Genomic DNA, 20,065 nt, shown 5'->3' with positions numbered 1-20,065 from the left:
AAAATAGCCTCCAACACTATACTCAGCAAATTGGATGTAGTCTATCACAGTGCCATCCCTTTTGTCACCAAAGCCCCATATACTACCCACCACTGCGACCTGAATGCTCTCGTTGGCTGGCCCTCGCTTCATATTCGTCACCAAACCCACTGGCTCCAGGTCATCTTTAAGTCTTTGCTAGGTAAAGCCCCATCTTATCTCAGCTCACTGGTCACCATAGCAGCACCCACCCATAGCACACGCTCTAGCAGGTACATTTCACTGGTCACCCCCAAAGTCAATTCCCCCTTTGGCCGCCTTTCCTTCCAGTTCTCTGCTGCCAATGACAAAAAATCACTGATGCTGGAGACTCATACCTCCCTCACTAACTTTAAGCACCAGCTGTCAGAGCAACTCACAGATCACTGCACCTGTACATAGACCATCTGTAAATATTCCATCCAACTACCTCATCACCATACTGTTATTTATTTATTTTTGCTCCTTTGCACCCCAGTATCTCTACTTGCACATTCATCTTCTGCACATCTATCACTCCAGTCTCTATCACTCCAGTGTTTAATTGCTAAATTGTAATTATTTTGCCACTATGGCCTATGTATTGCCTTACCTCACTTATCTTACCTCATTTGCACACACTGTATATATCCTTTTTTCTATTGTGTTATTGACTGTTTGTTTTGTTAATTCCATGTGTAACTCTGTGTTGTTGTTTGTGTCGCACTGCTTTGCTTTATCTTGGCCAGGTCGCAGTTGTAAATGAGAACTTGTTCTCACCTAGCCTACCTGGTTAAATAAAGGTGAAATAAAAATTAAATAAAAATGAGTCCTGAGACGGTGCATGTGGAGTGAGCGATGAGAGAGACAACATACAAACTTCTCTCATGCTCCTGGTGTACTGGTGGGAGAAAGGAACCAGACTGAATGGTGGTAGCGGCTCAGGTGAGAGACTCGTGTACGTGGGAAAAACTGATGCATCTATTTGGACATTGAAATCGGGGCATTATCAAGTGCCATCAAACGTGACAGGCAAGAGTTACATGTTGGGAAGATGAACTGTAACGCTATCTGAAGAAGACACGCTAGAATGTTAAGTGCCTGGAGAACAGGGGGGGGGGGGGGGGTCAACCGTGCCCGTAATTGTTTAATTGGGGTATCAGGTTTATTGCGGAAGGTCTACACTCTACGAACAATTTAGATAAGAACGCATTGACATACCGATCTTTCAGTACCATGCCACTCGCGACAGGAACACAGGGACAAAGGGGGCTGTAATGAGAAGAGTTATTACCGGCAATAAAAGGTCCCGTTTATAAATGTACATTCTAACCGTGATGATGTGTGCTAGGTTGAGAAACTCGAATTTGAGCGATAGACTAAAGCACTAAGGACTATTATTCTAAATTTGGGTTGGATCATTTATAAAATGTTTTAGTTATGATTGGGATACCTTCGACAGGGAGGTTGTTAGAGAACTCACTGGATGATGGCTTCGTTCAACAATGAAGGTTTTTTGTTTCTTTTGTTTTACCATGTCATCAGACTTTTTATGTTAAATCTCATCAATACATATAGATTGCTGGATGTTACGGTACAATTAATGGCATACAAGGCCCATAGTCTGTGTCTTGTGTTAACACCCAAGGATGAAAATTAAGCTGACGGGCATATGGAGACCAGCATCACATGGGCATAGAACGTAATGGATAGACGGTTCTTTCCCCAATCTTAGAAATTATTGTATTTTCTCTCTTCCCTGCTTAAGTCAATATGTTTTTAGGTTTCGTGGAACATAAGAGTGATCATTGTTCCAGAGGAGGGACTGAGGTATATTGACTAATTGATTTGACATTGTTTTAGTATGGTTATAACTTTAGAAGTGCATTAGGAGTAGTGACCATTGTGTTATGGGTTTGATTGAATGACTTATGTGCAAATGTATCTGTAGCAGAAGCCTGGTACACATGAGGCCTGTGTTTGAGACATAATGTTTACATAAGGCTGTTAAGTGGGATGGAATGTGACTGGGGTGGAGACCTGTGGGGTCTCATAAATAAAGGTTGTGGTGACAGAGTGGTATCATTCTCAGAGATGTCTTTTGTTACAGGAGATAGCTCGTAGGATAGGGAGGACAGCTAACTGTACACAATATATTATGAAATTCAGTTGAAAGTTAAGCATACCCAGATCATGGTGAGAGTAGCAGAGATAGTGTTGGCATTTCAGACACTATTGTCAACTTTCAAAAAACCTGTGTCTCAGAGTTTTGTTAGGTTGAATATTCTTCCAACGTCATTAATCTCTATCCCATTTTATAACAGCCAGCGAACACTTGACAAATTCCATGCAGTAGTTATTCTCACGGCAGTCACTGTAGAGGCAGTAATTAAAGGGGGCTATAGTAACAGCATGGAATTGGACTACAGTGCAAATTAGCGAATTTGAGGTATGCATAGTGCAGTGTCAGTAATAGCAGGGGTTACTTTAGTAGAATTGTTGGGATATAATTTTATGAGGACTCATGCCACATGGCTTGGTAGCTGGTACCTGGGAGACCGATGAGGTTATCGGGGGGCTGTTATTCACGTCACAAATTAGTGATCTTGCCATAAGGGGAGAGTCTATGTTGTCCTGTTGTCAGGAAATGACCCGTGCGTTGCAGTGTGTATATTCCCAGGTGAAAGCGGCACATGAGGAGCAGGAGATAACCAAGGGTACGGACTGAGTTCTGGAGATTGAGTGTACATCAAGATACACCAGGCGGGACAGCGTTGGTCTGGTCCATACACAGTACTCCTTTCAGCACCTGCAGCGGTAAAGATCGTCATGTCTCTTCTCGGTGAGTTCACGCTTCTCACGTTAAATGAGATCCAGCTGCATAATGGGTGAGCGTGAAGACGCCTTGAAAGAGGAAGCGAAGCTAATGAGAGAGAGAAAAACACTAGATTTTACTGTAGACATACAGATGGGTTGGGTCTGGGAGCTACTTTAACCACCATAGTTAGGTTGGGTTAGTTGCTTTATTGGTTAATGCATCATATAAAAGGATAGATGTTGGGGTAATTGTCAGAGGTGTGGACTCGAGTCACATGAGTGGGACTCGAGTCAGACTCGAGTCACAAATATGATGACTTGCAACTCGACTTTGACTTTAACACCAATGACTCGTGACTTGACTTGGACTTGAGCCTTATGACTCGACCTGACTTGATACCCTCCCAAAGCCCAAATATGAAAAATGATACTATTAAAAAAGATTGCCAGCGCATCAACTCTTCATTTAACGGATTACAGTTAGAATCGGACAGCAGCCAATCAAATTGTGCCAGCTGAGAAAAAGTTGTGCGTGGCAGTGCAGAGGAACGCCGGAGGGTGAATTCAGATGGAGCCTTTGGAAAGATAATACCCCAAATTATTTTTGGGGATATAAAGACGACGCTGTATCAACAAAAAATTGATTTTAATTAGCAAAATATGCGGGAAGAAAATTACAGACAGGCGCAACAATTTCCAACTTTGTTCGACATTTGAAGTTGCACAAAGAATGGTAAGTCGTGGCTAATATAGCCGACAGCTATATATTTTATTACTTTACTAGTATCATGTAGGCTAATGTAATGTTATATCAATGAGCCTCTACACAGTCAGTCAGTGTGGGAACGTGATTATTGCACCCAAAATGGAGCTACAACTGGCTAGGCAGTTGGTAGCCTAAATCCTGCCTGATGTTACTGCTGTTCCTAAAACCATTGACATACGTTAGCCTACTGTAACCAGAGAGAGAGAGAGAGAGAGAGAGTGTGTGTGTGTGTAAAGGTTGGGCGATTGTGTACAAGCCTACATCGTGCACGATCGCACCCCATAGTGATCCTCGATAGTCGATCACTACTGGGGGGGGTCTTTCTCACGGCTACCCATGTATTTCCATGGAAATATAAAGTTTAATAGGAAAGTAGTAAATATATAGATGATTTGCGTAAATGTAATATACTAACTACTACGCTTGTTAAAAATGTGAAATGGTATTACATTTTGTGAAGAGCATATTATGACTTTAGGACTTGACTTGATACTTGCCGGTCTTAACTTGAGACTTGACTCGGACTTGCCTGTCTTGACTTGGGACTTGACTTAGACTTGCCTGTCTTGACTTGAGACTTATACTTGTGACTTGTAAGACAATGACTTGGCCCCACCTCTGGTAATTGTACACTTGATAACATTCTGAAGACATTGATGTGAAAGCATATACAGTGCTGAGTTACCTCAAGAGGATGTAGTAGTGATTAGTGATACGCAATTGCCTATCAGGTGACGTGCCTATCATGTGGCAACGGAGGAGATGGGGAACAAAGTGAAAATGGCATGGCTTGGGAACACCTCTCGGAGCCTGTGGCCGGAAAGGGGAAGACTGGGCGAAAGCATGAGGAGGTTCTCTAGGGCCTTCATGTTTGTGGAATCCAGCAGAAAAGTACCCTGGAGGCACAGTTAGGCGAGAGAGAGTGGGAATTGTCATGTTATCAGACGTTGGGTTTTCATGCATATATAATTATGCATAGCTTACATAGCTTGTTAATACTGTTATGTTTTGTGTTTCTCGTTGCTTTTCAAGTCTTGTGCTGTCACTATATTAGAAACCAAAAGGAGAAAGTTGAAAAGAAAGAAGTCCGTCGAGTTTTTACTCTGATAATTAGAACCTAACACCATGTTACCTGATGTGATGGATGAATCAATGCCGCTCGTTTGATGGTTGAGGCAGAATACCACAAGATTTGTCTGTCTAACATCTTATTCCAACCAACCAGCCCCTCCTCCCCCATCCACCCCAGTGACCGTATGAATCCTCAACCTAACATGATGACATGTCATGGCTTTTCCTACTCATGTAACCTGGCTTACACGTTCTCCTCATGGTGACCTCTATAAAGACCTGTTGACCTGGTATCAATGCACCAGGATTGGGAACCTTGTAAAACACACAAAATCACACAACCACCCTTTCACCAAACTTAATCAGTGTTTCATCTAGAAGTACATGTTTCACATTGCAATACATGTTCATATAAAGTAATTGCCTTTTACAATGAAATGCTCACATTACTTTTGATATGATTCCCTTCTAATGTGTTGAAATACATTTGACTATTACTTCATCCGACCGCTGTTAATTGATAATCACTTAACCGTTTGGTAAACCTATAGATTTTATATTGGTTGGTCTACTGCAGATTTTGAGAAGTACAATGAAAATGTATGTTTGTTCATTAAGTAGAAACATGTGAAGTATGATATATACTGTACTGCACGATTACCACTATTCTGATATTACTTCTCAGTAAATTTAAAGAATCAGACAATGACAAGATCAGAGATGTACTGTATGTAATGCATCCCCTATACTGTGAACATATATCCAAAATGATGTTCCTGGGGTATTTTTCTCTACTAAAATTGCATTGGCCAATACAGTACTGTAATATATGTCATTTACGAAGCAGGTATTTTTATCCACACATTTTTGCATGTGACCCCAGTGGGAATCAAACCAACCACCCTGGTGTTGCTAGTGCCATGCTCTTAATACTGTAACTGAGCCACACAGGACCACTGCAATACGTACAATACAATACTGTAAAATACAATACATGATTACAGTACAAGTGGAAGGTGTATGACTGTCATCCCCATGAGCATGCTACCCTCCGCCAGGCCATGGACGAAGCATGCAATGACATCAGAATGCAAAGCTGTTATCAAGGCAAAGGGTGGCTGCTTTGAAGAATCTCAAATATAAAATGTATTTTGATTTTGTTTAACACTTTTTTGGTTACTACATGATTCCATATGTGTTATTTCATAGTGTTGATGTCTTCACTATTATTCTACAATGTAGAAAATAGTAAAAATAAAGAAAATCCCTTGAATGAGTAGGTGTGTCCAAAACTTTGACTGGTACTGTAGGTCAAGCTTGGATCCACCATGCCCCCCCCACCACAGGTGCATGAACAATGAGGACATTTACTGTGATGTCGATGAGAACCTACAGACAAATGCTCTACTGGCTTGATGCAAACGTTATGTTTCTTTCATTCATTGAATTTCTTTCATTTGATTACAGCACACCTATATTGTAATGACATCTGAACAATATATTTTTTGCATCAATGATTGTGAAAGATGTCTTCAATTATCACACACCTTTGATCACACATAGGATAGAAATGATGGGAATTCGATGTTCCATTTTTGGTTGATATTGCCTAATGTGAAAACAGTGTAATATTCTGTAATGTACAGTACTGTAGCATATTGCATTCAAATGAACATTTTGAAACATGTACAGTATCTTGCATTTTTTTGCTATTGGATTAACTGGTTGTTAAAATAACTACATTGAGAAGATATCATCATTATCATTCCTAAGAGTTTATACGCCGCGCACCAAAGCGACTGAAAAAAACTGTATTATACATTGTCTGAGGTTGAGACTGATAGGCTGTGGAGCTTTGGCCAGTGTTGACCATACTCACATGATGCCTAACATTTGGAAATATAATTAGGACAAGACGATAAAATATATGGAAATAGAATTTGTGTGTGTGTGTGTGTGTGTGTGTGTGTGTGTGTGTGTGTGTGTGTGTGTGCGTGCGTGCGTGCGTGCGTGCGTGCGTGCGTGCGTGTGTGTGTGCGTGTGTTTGATTGCGTGATTGATTGTGCACGTGTGGGTCGCGTGACTACCACACTACAACCGGATGGTTGAAATTGATCTGGCAAAACAATGGCCGTATCCTCATAAACGTCTCTTTAAAGCATCCAGGAACACGTGTTGCTTTATATTCTCTAGTCTAAATCACTGAGCTGCCTCATATGGGAGCCCTACTTTCATTTACATGGATATAGGGTTCTGTCTATCTCTCTTTCTCCCCTCCCCTCTCTCTCTCTCCCTCCCTCCCTCTCTCGCTCCGTCTCTCTCTCTCTCACTCTCTCTCTCTCTGTGTTTGTGATGGGGAACTGTTTTCCATCCTCCATCTCATTCACTCATCAGGCTAGCTCATACTTTCTAAACACATTGTCAAGGGTGTAGATATCTGTTATTGTAATATAGATGGGTTTTATTGGGTTCAATGTTTATCTCTGATATGTTAGTGAATTTGATTTCTTCCATCTGGATGCCTTGCCTATGATGTTAGTGCGTGATGGCTGTGTGTGCCAGAGTGTGTGTGTGTTTGTGTGTGTGTGTGTGTGTGTGTGTGTGTACGTTCATTCCATCTCTCACCTGCAGAAGACCCCCATTCCATCCAGTAGGTAGCACTGGCCTCCGTTGAAGCAGTAGCTGGGCAGTGTGTCGCAGGGGGAGCGGCAGGTTCCATTCTGCTTCACGTAGCCCTGGCGGCAGCCACCGGCTCCGTCTGAGCCATCCACGGGTAACGCTGGAGGGGCTGCCGCAGGGCCCTCTGGAGCAGCAGCAGCACCTCCACTGGGCAGACTCTTGTCTGGGGTGAAGGAGCCGGAACCTGGGGGAGCCCTGGGCCTGGAGCGCGATGGAGGCCCGGCAGTTAGCCTCAAGTCGTCATCCCCATCCAAGGTATCAGTAGTGGTGCTGTAGGAGTACTCATCAGGGGTGGGCGACGCACCGTCTTCGTACGGCGTGAGGTAGTCGTAGTTGTCTGGCATGGCCCAGGAAGTGGGGTCGCCACCCTGGAGCTCGTGGGCCAAAGAGGAGGGAGAGGGCGGGGCTAGGTCCAGGCCGCGGCCGCGAGAGGCAGGGTCGAAGAAGTCCACCGTGAGGACGTCTGGGCGGGAGGGGTTAGCAGCAGCGAGTGGAGGGGCAGTGGTGGTGGCCAGATTGGCTACTCCTTCTTGGAAGTGGTGGTCCAGGTCGAAGACGTTGTCTCTGGCGTTCAGCCACGGTGGGTCAGTGTGCTCCTCTTCATCATCTTCCTCCTCCGTGCCACGGGGGTTGCTAGGCAGCAGGAGCTCTGTCTCTGCTGAGTCAGGGCTGATCCTGGGCGGGGCCACCACCTCCTCCTCGGCTGGCAACACCCCTTCTCCCAGCATGCCGCTGCCTTGCTCCTCCTCGGAGCGGGGCATGTGGCCGGGCCTCTGGGTCACTGTGAAGATGGGGCTGACTGAGGTGCTGATCCAGGTCACCTTGGTAACGACATCATTCACTTTGGCCGCTTCTTCGACCTTACTGGGCAGGGATGTCACATTGGCTGTGGTGTCCAACTCAGTGAGATTGGCCCCCAGAGTGTTCCCTGCAAACATACAAGAAAACAATGCTGTCAGGGCCATGACTGAATATCCTTTAATCAATCTGTCCACTTAATGTCATTCATAATAAAAAACACGGACACAAGAACTAGACCTAATATAAGCGGCAGAGACACAGATGTAGGATCTCAATTGGAGCCAGTTTCCTACGACATGAAAATAATCCGGCAGCAACAAGAAATGTGAATTATTATGTGCATTAGAATGAATCAACTTTTTTTGTAGGAGTTGATACATTTTTCATTAGGGCAAGTCAAGTCTGACATTTTTTAAGTGTAAATTACAAACCTTAGAATCCTTTTTAAATCTCAGATACACTACATGTTTGCATTTCCTGCTGTGCAGGAAAATTCTCAGCATCAAAAGAGTGATCAAATGAACATCCTACATCTGTAGTAAACAAACACCAACCGAAACAAACTATGAGATGAACAGTGACTTTCTTGCATTGAGGCTTCAGCCAAAAATCCACACACGAGTTGTGTCAGCCATTGAATGACTGAACATATCGTGACTCAAGTCCCTAGTCATTGGGCGGTATCTGTCTCCCAAACTGGCTCAACAGTCCAGCATTACCCTGAAGCTAAAATGCAAAACAAATTAAACCAAGATGGACTGGCCATATACTTAACCACTGGTAAATGACTTCAGCCAAGTGTAGCTCCTTATTCCTCTCCTAAAGCAGCTTTGGCGAACCCCATGGATTATGTGTAATAATTGACTAATGTACTTGAATGGCAAGAAACTGGGATTAGGGATTATGGTTTGGGGTTTAGGGGCTCCGGGGCTCCCTGTGGGAGGTGGAGTGATCTGGAGGGGAGACGGTCATATGGCATCTTCAGCCTGCAGTCTCACAGAGAGCAGCGCTGAGAGAAACACAGTGAGACACATTACTTTAACCAGACAAACATGTAGTTCAGTGAAAAAGTGTTGGACTTTTTGTTTTCTTTCACAGAAATGCCATCATCATATTTAATAAGCGCTATGCCATTTGTGACGTGATGTCTCGGTTTCAGCGTGAAAACAAAGAAGAAGAACCTTCACACCCACACGAACCATTATCTCATATGAAACAAAATAACTATTTCTTCATTAAACGTGGTGCGTGACAACCAAAGAACTCACAAAGCTTCAACAAAACCAGTTGCTGTTGTACTAGAATTATTTCTAGGAAATATACAGTGGGCCTATAGAGTATTACATTACTAAGCAGATAAAGGTTGTTAATGGGTGCCGTCATGTTAGTATTATGGTAGCAGCCAGGTGGAATCCTGGGTGTTTTACTGCTGTAGTCAGAGAAACAGAGGCTTTCAAAAAGAGGATGAATTTGGAGTTAATCCATCCACCAGATAGACTCGCACTGCTGTTAAAGACATCATCTGACATTCTGAGCAGCAACGCTTTGGCCAAAACCACTATGGCATGCCACGCTTACACACATATCCAGGGAATATACTTAAAGGAATATACTGCACACACACACAGACACACGGACACACACACATACACACACACACACACACACACACACGGACACACACACATACACACACACACACAGAGACGCACGGACACACACGCACACAGTCATTCCCTCATGAAGTGATCAACTCTACAGAGAACAGAACAGGCTAACTCTGTGTGAGTAGTCCCCAGGGGAGCAGGCTACTCAACAGACAGCTCCCTCTGACGGTAAAGAGACACTTTAGTCACACTTCTGTATTTGTTCAGCTCTAACAATTACTCAGTCAGTTTGTGTCTTTTATAGTTGTACGTCTGGAAAACAAACAGAGACAGAAAGTAACGTTCCAAAGACAAGGTCTGTCTCGTTGTTTCTGGCAAAAATGGCCAAACAGTAACATAAGTCTATGTTTCCTGTTGTTTTCACAATCAATAACTAAACGTCCCTTTTTCAGGACCCTGTCTTTCAAAGACTAAAAATCCAAATGACTTCACAGATCTTCATTGTAAAGGGTTTAAACACTGTTTCCCATGCTTGTTCAATCAACCATAAATAATTAATGAACATGCACCTGTGGAACGGTCGTTAGGACACTAACAGCTTCCAGACGATAGGCAATTAAGGTCACAGTTATTAAAACTTCGGACACTAAAGAGGCCTTTCTGCTGACTGAAAAACACCAAAAGAAAGATGCCCAGGGTCCCTGCTCATCTGCGTGAACGTGCCTCAGGCATGCTGCAAGGAGGCATGAAGAATGCAGATGTGGCCAGGGCAATAAATTGCAATGTCTGTACTGTGAGACGCCTAAGACAGTGCTACAGGGAGACAGGACGGACAGCTGATCTTCCTCGCAGTGGCAGACCATGTGTAACAACACCTGCACAGGATCGGTACATCCGAACATCACACCTGCGGGACAGGTACAAGATGGCAACAACAACTGCCCGAGTTACACCAGGAACACACAATCCCTCGATCAGTGCTCAGACTGTCTGTAATAGGCTGAGGCTGGACTGAGGGCTTGTAGGCCTGTTGTAAGGCAGGTCCTCACCAGACATCACCGGCAACAACGTCCCCTATGGGCACAAACCACCGTCGCTGGACCAGACAGAACTGGCAAAAAGTGTTCTTCACTGACGAGTGGCGGTCTTGTCTCACCAGGGGCAATGGTTGGATTTGCGTTGATCTTCGAATGAATGAGCGTTACACCGAGGCCTGTACTCTGAAGCTGAATCGTTTTGGAGGTGGAGGGCCGGTCATGGTCTGGGGCGGTGTGTGACAGCATCATCGGAATGAGCTTGTTGTCATTGCAGGCAATCTCAACGCTGTGCGTTACAGGGAAGACATCATCCTCCCTCATGTGGTACCCTTCCTGCAGGCTCATCCTGACATGACCCTCCAGCATGACAATGCCACCAGCCATACTGCTTGTTCTGTGCATTATTTCCTGCAAAACAGGAATGTCAGCCATGCCAGTGAAAAGCCCGGATCTCAATCCCATTGAGCACGTCTGGGACTTGATGGATCGGAGGGTGAGGGCTAGGGCCATTCCCCCCAGAAATGTCCAGGAACTTGCAGGTGCCTTGGTGGAAGAGTGGGGTAACATCTCACAGCAAGAACTGGCTAATATGGTGCCGTCCATAAGGAGGAGATGCACTGCAGTACTTAATGCAGCTGGTGACCACGCCAGATACTGACTGTTACTTTTGATTTTGACCCCCCCTTTGTTCAGGGACTCATTGTTCCATTTCTGTTAGTCACATGTCTGTGGAACTTGTTCAGTTGTTTATGTCTCAGTTGTTGAATCTTGTTATGTTCATACAAATATTTACACATGTTAATTTTGCTGAACATAAACGCAGTTGACAGTGAGAGGACGTTTCTTTTTTTGCTGTGCTTATAACAGTATTATTCAAAGTATGGTCAGTGCTGTGGCCTAACAGCCTTAGAAATATTTTTGTGATACGTGGCTGTCATTTATGTGCAGTATAAATGTCTAGATTTCATGGGATGTCGGTTTGTCAGGGTTATTAAGTTAGGAGTACTGGAGTTGTACTGCATTGGGCATCAACTCTTTCATCAATTAAAACATTCCATACATGTGGTTCTCTCTTCTAAAATGTCATATAATCACTATATAAGCAATGTCATATCATGGAGAATCATAGGCTGTCCAAAATTTGAATCTTCAAGTGATTACTTCAAGGTAAAAAAAAAAATCATCTTCAAAGGATTCTTAAAACCTTTTACTACAGTGGGCTAAATCAGGGTCACACAGAGTGTTTCTTGGTAGTCTTAACCAAATCTACTTTGAAAAAAGTATACACCTCACACACATGGTTATGTGCTTAAAGAAAAGAAAACACCTGAAAAATGTCAGATATAGAGTTGAAATATATTACATTTGAGTTTGCATACCAATATAACACTGTTTATACTATACATCACAGAAGACTGAAATATAACAAAATCGTTTTACATAGAAACACCGGATTTTCAGCAGGTTTTTATAAATAACGTTAATTAATTATGAAATTACAAAAAATATGAATACCATTCCACCCATGAGGCCACTAGGGGGCGATTTGGTCATTTGACTGCAGGAAAGGTTATTAATCACTTAACAACGTAGACACACACACACACACTCTCTCAACCCCTTCCGTTTCTCTCTGTCTGTCTCTCTCTAAGGAGGACACCAGTGGTGCTCTTGAAGAGCCACTCTATTGGAGGCAGCAGTGTGTCTGTCTGCCAGGGAGCTTTGCTGATTCTCTAAAGTGAGTCTCAATTAAAAATGCATCCTCACATAGAGTCTTGTTAACCTAATTGGATTAACAAGGAGACTTTTGACAGGTCACTGATTTCGCTGGGCACCACCAGCCAGGACTATGGTTGTAAAATTCCGTGAACTCTTCATAAATTCCCTGGTTTTCCAGAAATTCTGGTTGGAGATTTCCAGATTCCGGGAATCCTGCAACCGGGATATCGGGAAAACCAGGGCATTTATTGAAAGTTCACGGGATTTTGCAGCCTTAGCCAGGACCCATAGATAGAGATCCACTGTGAACAGCAGATCCATATCTCCCACTAGTACACAGCTATCTATCTCCTCATCACCTGACCAGGCCACAAATAAAGGCTTTTGATTCAATAAGGAGAACTGAAGTTTAGTCCTAGACACTTCTGCTCACATGCAAGGAGAGTGGGCCGGCCCGTATATATGTGTGGCTGTTTCTGAAGTCAAACTAGAACACATTAAGTTGCTTACGCCATTCTTGGAGTTACTTGAGTTGAGGTTTCCATTGAAAGACTTGTATACACCAGAGACAAATAGCAGTCTCATTCTCTTTAAACAATGTGAAGACACTGATTTGATTTATCCAGTTGCAAGGCGAGACTATTAATACCAGTCCAAAAATACTTCATATTGCGTTTGAGACTGTTTGTGATCAAGAAAAGTTTTAGGAGATCAGAGAATACAAAACCTGCATGTAATTATCTAAAAAAAAAGTGAGTGATCAAAAATGCAATGTAATTTAACGCCTAACTTGAGGTGGGCCTACAGAGGCAAAACTATCGTGTAACTCATGGACTGATATCAAAGGGAGGCTTGTGTGAGATAGAGGTAGGTGACTTACCTATTCAGCATGAGTAACCATACATCCTGAACATCAACCCAATCCCAGCCAACAAGATACACTGTGCCCACTATGACACAGAGTCTGTTAACAAGGCTGTGGTATACGGGATGCCCAATAAAATGGACATTAGATCCACAGGTCCAGCAGGGTGGCAGCCTGGCATGATGCCACAATGGCCTGAATGGGGATTGCCAGGGCATTGCCAGGGTAGGGTCAGGTCCCTGTTTAGACCTGGTCTTCTCACTGTCCCCGGCCTCCACCACTGATTGTCCCCCTGGCCCAGATGGAATCAGGCTCACAGGGGCCACAGCAGACCCCCGGACTTAGGGCTGTCAGAGAGCGGTGTGTGGCGGCCTGGGAGGATGGGGGGGATAAAGTGGTCTTTGTGCTCCACTTTCAGACAGGACAGTCAGACAATGTTACATAAGGAACCCCCTCCCCCCTTAAAATGTATTCTGAGGTGTTTGGGGGGTATGGGGGGGTTGGGGTAGGTTCCAGCCCCTGTAGCGGAGGGCGTGGGTGGCGGTAATGAGAGATATTTGGCATTGCCAGGGGCAACAGGGTTGATGTTGGCTATCTGCCAAGTCTTTTGTTTCCTGGTTAGTTGGGATGCGTTGCCTACCTCCAAATGAAACAGGGGATTGTGATTGGCTATGACAGACAGTAAAGAGGACGGTGATTGTTTGTGACAGATTTTTAGCTCCCAGACAGTGTCTGCTGACACTGACAGAAGGATATAGGGGTGAAGGGTCAATGGTCAGGGTGGCCAGAGCAGTGAGATAAAGTGGGAAAGAGGGGGAGGGAAAGAGGGAGGGAAAGGGAGGGAGGGAAAGAGAGGGAGGGAAAGAGGGAGGGAGAGAGAGGGAGGGAAAGAGAGAGGGGGAAATGGGAGGGAACGAGAGAGAGGGAAAATGGGAGGGAAAGTGAGGGAGGGAAAGAGTGGAAGGGAAAGAGAGGGGGAAAAGGGAGGGAAAGCGGGAGGGAGGGAAAGAGAGGGAGGGAAAGAGGGAGGGAGAGAGAGGGAGGGAAAGAGAGAGGGAAAATGGGAGGGAACGAGAGGAAGGGAAAATGGGAGGGAAAGAGAGGGAGGGAAAAGGGAGGGAAAGAAAGGGAGGAAAAGGGAGGGAAAGCGGGAGGGAGGGAAAGAGGGAGGGAAAGAGAGAAAGCAGTTGAGAGAGAAATGGAGAGATAGAGCGGATGGAGGCACAGAATAAGCGAGAGAGAGTATGGAGATGCCAAGAATGAGAGTGTGTGATAGGAGGATGGTGTCGTGAAAAAGATAAGCAGACGAAATGGCAGTTATGTGAGCATGAGAGAGAGAGATGAACAGCAAAGGATGATAGTCAAGTGAAAAGGATTGTGAGGTTGTGTGTGAGAGAGTGAGTGTGACTGATCACTCGTTTCCATTGATTTTATAGTGAGCTCCCTCTAAACAATCCTCAAGAGAGGACCTTCATACTGTGTATAGACACACACATACACGTGTGCACGTATAACACACACACACACACTATATAACCATATAACCATATACTATGAATAATGCATTAACCTTTTTCTCTTTACTCAATACCATTCATTAATATCGATGAAAGTGGATATGCATGAGTCTGCATTCAGCAGACTAACACCCCTGCACTGATTTCCACCTACCACTGTGCCACTCTCTCAATCTCTCTCTCTCCTTCTCTCTCTCTATACCTTCCTCCCTCCATCACATTAAACCTTTCATTTTTGTGCTCAACAGGTGGCAGGCTGGAGAAGGGCTGTGTTGCCATGGCAACGGTCTTGCCCTCACTGTGCAGAGAGAGTGGATGCAGCGTTGCTAACCTAACAGATCTGCACACAAACACACGCATGCACGCACACACTACAAGGACAAAACGCTAATACTCACATTTCCAGACATAAATATTCATTGCGTAAGAACAAAGGGTGTGTGTGCAGGTGTGTAGCTTACATAACACTTGAAGTTTGTGTATGCCTGGTTGTGTGTATGCATGTGTGTTATCAAAATGCAGAACAGGGAGCCTGTCCTCTCTCAGCATGCCCCTCCGGTGTCCATACTCTCCTCCTTTACCTTCCTGCTTCCTCCTGATTGGTTTAAGTCAGCGGTTCCCAACCAGAGGTAATAGGAACCCTGGGGTACTTGGCCTATCCATAGGGGGCACTTGAGACTCATGATACCATAAAATGCACACGAGGGGGTACCACAGGGGTCCTCCAGGCAGAACTAAATTCAGTTGGTGCTATACAGTAACTAAACAAGGTTGGGAACCACTGATTTAAGTGATTAGCCTAATTAAAAATGAAGGATTCGATAAACTCCCGGCTTTCAAAGGCATCCAGGGATCACACAGTCCACATTAATCCAGCTCATTAATCAGTCATCTTATTATCCATTTTATGCTTGTTTTTCCTTTTGTTCTGTCTTGGGCTGGTTCAGCTGAATGTGCTAGTGTGGTGGATGTCTTTATTAATATATAATAACATATGCCATTTAGCAGATGCTTTTATCCAAAGTGTCTTACAGTCACGCATGCATACATTTTACATACGGGTGGTCCAGGGAATGGAACCCACTGTCCTCGTGTTGCAAGCACTGTGCTCTACCAACGGAGCTACAGAGGACCACCTCTTTGACAGGGGGAGGTGGGGGAATGAATACTAATAGGACAGGGCTCAACTACATCGGTGATGTAATACGCTCCTCTCGCATTGCAGAGCACGGTTCGCTTTGTGGAGGAGACTAGATGTGCGCTGACACATTCGGAGGCGCGTGCACTGACATGAACTCACTGACACGCACACAGACTACTAGAAGGTGCAAGAACACAAAGGTACACACTTATTCTTAACACTATCACAACCTATGGGAATGCTCACACACACGTTTAAACGGCTGGCCAGGTCAAGCCAACCCACACCTATGTTAATGGTCCCCTGCCGGCAACTGGAGGCAAAACCTTGGAGCAGGGGGGTGCAGGTGGTAGGACAGAGAGAACGGGATAACATTATTGTGTCTTCTTCTCTGCTTCTCCCCGTGCTTCTCCTCCTCTGATGAGATGCAAGGTCACTCCACAATCCCCCTGAAGCAACACCGAGAGGAGCTGCCTAAAGCGGGTTTCATGTTACACATGCAGAGGCGTCTTTGCGCGGAGCACGCCATTGTTTGAGATGGAGGGAGGTGGATTGCAGATGTTCTACCAAGCAGCATGTGAGGTGCACGGGGTTGAGGTACACGGGGTTGAGGTACTCCTAATGATTGTAGAGAGAGAGAGAGAGAGAGAGAGAGAGAGAGAGAGAGAGAGAGAGTAGAGAGAGAGGTAGAGAGAGAGAGAGAGAGAGAGAGAGAGAGAGAGATGTAGAGAGAGATAGGGAGGGAGAGAGAGAGGTAGAGAGAGAGAGAGAGAGAGAGAGAGGGAGAGAGAGAGAGAGAAAGAGAGGTAGAGCGAGAGAGAGAGAGAGAGGTAGAGAGAGAGAGAGAGATGTAGAGCGAGAGAGGGAGAGAGAGAGAGAGGTAGAGAGAGAGAGAAAGAGAGGTAGAGAGAGAGGTAGAGAGAGAGAGAGAGAGAGGTAGAGCGAGAGAGAGAGAAAGAGGGGTAGAGCGAGAGAGAGGGGTAGAGCAAGATAGGGAGAGAGAGAGAGGTAGAGAGAGGTAGAGCGAGAGAGGGGGAGAGAGAGGTAGAGAGAGAGAGAGGTAGAGTGAGAGAGAGAGAGAAAGAGAAAGAGAAAGAGAGAGAGAGAGAGAGAGAGAGAGAGAGAGAGAGAGAGAGAGTGAGAGAGAAAGAGAAAGAGAGAGATGTAGAGCGAGAGAGAGGTAGAGAGAGAGAGAGAGAGAGAGAGAGAGAGAGAGAGAGAGAGAGAGAGAGGTAGAGAGAGGTAGAGAGAGAGAGATGTGCACTATTTCTCCAATTTACTTTATATTGATTTTAAAATTACTGTTATGATCAAAATGTGTGTTTTTTCCTAAACTGCTATATAAAAGGCTGGGGGGATTTGGCTTGAAGATTAACACACTGCTTTTCAAAGATAATCTGTTCGTGGCAGATGTGTGTCAGCAGGCCAGAGGAGAGCAGAGGAAAGGAGGGAGAGGCAGGCAGGAGGGAGAGGCAGGCAGGAGGGAGAGGCAGGCAGGAGGGAGAGGCAGGCAGGCAGGCGGGCTGGGAGGCTGACCTTCCCAGAGTCCATCATTCCCAGAGGCCATCACCATGCTGGCCCCAGGGACATAAATCCTGGAAATGTGGCTGAGCCTTGACTACCATTACCCCCTCCATCACCCGTCCAAACCCGCTCGCTCACACAGCCATCATTCTGAGTGGGGGAGGGGAGATGCCTCTACATCCCTCACAAAATGGCACCAAGAAGAGGTGCCCTGTCCCTAACATCTGTCATTGTTAGGGACACCATTCTTTGGTCACCACAGTGTTCACAGTAGAAGGAGCAGGTGGTGCCACTGCCACAGCCCACCAGTGAAGCAAGAAAATGAATAAAAGCCTAGTTCACAAATTTTGTGGAACTAATGTTTTTAATTGTATTTTTATCAGAGGGTTCTGCACCCTCAGCACACCTACTTTCCTGCAGCTATGATTGTATATATTTGGCAAGGCTGACATTATATTATATATTCATCCATTTAATCCGGACATTGTTTAAGCATGTCTTGGCGCATTGGTACCGTCTTCGGTGCCCTGTTGCTGGGCGGTGATGGGCATAAACGGATCCTCTTTTTGCCGGTTGGACAATAGTGCACCAACCCGGACCTGCGACGCGCCAGGGAGATTCCAGTCTCCAGAGGCTACACAGACTGACATATGGATAAATAAATATAGCCTATCATCCCATCCTTCCGCAGACTACATTGCCTGTAGAGTACCAATTCCCGCTCCCATTCCTACAATCACTGGGCATCATCCTCCCATCCAAGCAGAAGTGGCCAAACATAAAATATAATGGTAATGGCGACCGCGTAAGGAAATTGAAATGAAATGAATCGACTAGATTAGGTAGACTATATCCCCATGATGTCATATTGATTCTATCCTTGGGCTATTCATATCCAACAACATTATTAACATGTAAGAAGTGCTGTGATTCAGCATGAGACAATGAGGATAAAGAGTTTTCAGTGTCTTTTCATGTTTTCTATAAAAGCCAAGGCGCGCTGTATCAGAATGTCCGTCCAAATTGGTTGATGAATAATGCAACAGAGACTCCGACCGTAATCCTGCCTTTGTGTCGCCTGGCTCCATCACTGCCAGAGTGACAGCAGCAGCCTAGGGGGAGCAGTCCTAGCGCATCGGCTCGCCACTATTACCCGGTAACACCGATACAGAGAGTGGGTCATTGCTGAAAGGCAATTGTGCCATCCGGCTCTCCAAAAACCAATACAACCTCCATGCAATTGCCACTCTTTGGAATTGACACATTGCCCGACAATATCCCACCCAAAAGGTCATATCATAACCCAAATAAAATATTGGTTTGCGTCCTGGGTAAAGATAACCTATGGTGCAGTGCTTAATTAATTACACTATTCTGAGAGTGAGCGCATGACCAGTCGGCTCTAGTCTACAATAGAAGGCTCACTGGTCCCCTTTGTTGGACTGACTCTCTGTGCAAGTGTGTTTTGTCACTGGTTTCACGGTGGTCAGCCTATCACACGCATGCGAGGGAAAACAAAGAGACAACCCATGCTTTCTTGTGAGTCAAAAATGATATGATTTCTTACCATGTACAAAGAGGGGAATCAAGTGTAGAACCAGAATGCTTGACAGCAGCAGTAGCCTCCAGCATCCCGTGCAAAACCTCGCTTCCTTTCCGTTCATGCTTGCGTGTGATAATGGCCAGAAAATCTGATTATAATCCCTCTCAAAATGAAGTGAGTAAATCTTCCGATTTGATTTGTGCCCCCTATCCACGTTAGACTCCCGCCTCCTTGCGCTTCTCCATAGTAACTTCGTCTTGAGTGGTGTGCTAGTATTTACTTCTCCCGCTTCTTCAATTAACCACAGTTCAATCGTTCAAGGCCCCGTCGCCACCGAATATCGGCCAGACGGAGACCTCGCACAGCCAAGGATGGACGTTCCGTACTGGAGCTGAGTTGAGCGCAAGCGAAAGCTGCGGCTCGGTTGGTTTTTGATTAGAGCGATGGCACTTCACCATAGGACGACTGGGAACGCTCCGCGGAATGTGATGCGATCGGCACTGTTCTCACCATCTGGGAAGGGAAAAGGATTGTTGCTGCCCCCCTCCTCCGGTCTCCTACCCCTCCTCTTCCCAAGGCTTTTTCCCTTTCAATAATTTGGACCAATTTGCTATTCAACTGAGACTTGGATCTTGCCAGTGCACACACTCAGCTCGGCGCTTCAGCAGCCTTTTGAACACAATTTATAAACGGAGACTTAAAATAAAAAATGATAATACTTCTGCGTGAGCGTGCAGGCGTGTGCTTATTTTCCACTGTCAAATGTTTCAAGCATTTCCCTGAAGAGATTGATGCTTTGGCCAAATGTTTGAATAAATCAAGTTAAAAATAAATCATGGGTTTTAAGCACTGTGGTCAAACTATTCGGTGCATGGGCCACATGCCACATAACAGTTGGATGAGAGGGAGATTTAAAGTAAAGTATTGTTTTAATGCTTTAGAAACAACATGTTTTGGTTAATTGTGTGTTAAGATAAAGAA

General features: G+C 45.0%; 1 protein-coding gene across 8 annotated transcripts in view; it reads right to left on the bottom strand.

The window, feature by feature from the left end:
* Positions 1-19,726, bottom strand: part of LOC115103774 (chondroitin sulfate proteoglycan 5-like) — a 44,021-nt gene extending 24,295 nt beyond the window's left edge. For 2 of the 8 annotated variants that reach the window (XM_029624710.2, XM_029624754.2), the window contains exons 1-2: positions 19,109-19,724; positions 7,277-8,258 (exon numbers count right to left, since the gene is read on the bottom strand). In XM_029624710.2, coding sequence (XP_029480570.1) covers positions 7,277-8,258; positions 19,109-19,205 — 1,079 coding nt within the window. In that variant the 5' untranslated portion in view covers positions 19,206-19,724. Of the gene's footprint in view, positions 1-7,276; positions 8,259-19,108 lie in introns of all 8 variants that reach the window. The other 6 variants (XM_029624717.2, XM_065009409.1, XM_029624726.2 and 3 more) reach the window with 4 other exon arrangements.
* Positions 19,727-20,065: the final 339 nt, after the last annotated feature.

Source organism: Oncorhynchus nerka, linkage group LG3 (assembly GCF_034236695.1).
Source record: "Oncorhynchus nerka isolate Pitt River linkage group LG3, Oner_Uvic_2.0, whole genome shotgun sequence".
Taxonomy (NCBI): Eukaryota; Metazoa; Chordata; class Actinopteri; order Salmoniformes; family Salmonidae; genus Oncorhynchus; species Oncorhynchus nerka.
Note: the sequence above shows the minus strand (reverse complement) of the source record. Positions and strands in the feature narration are given on the sequence as shown.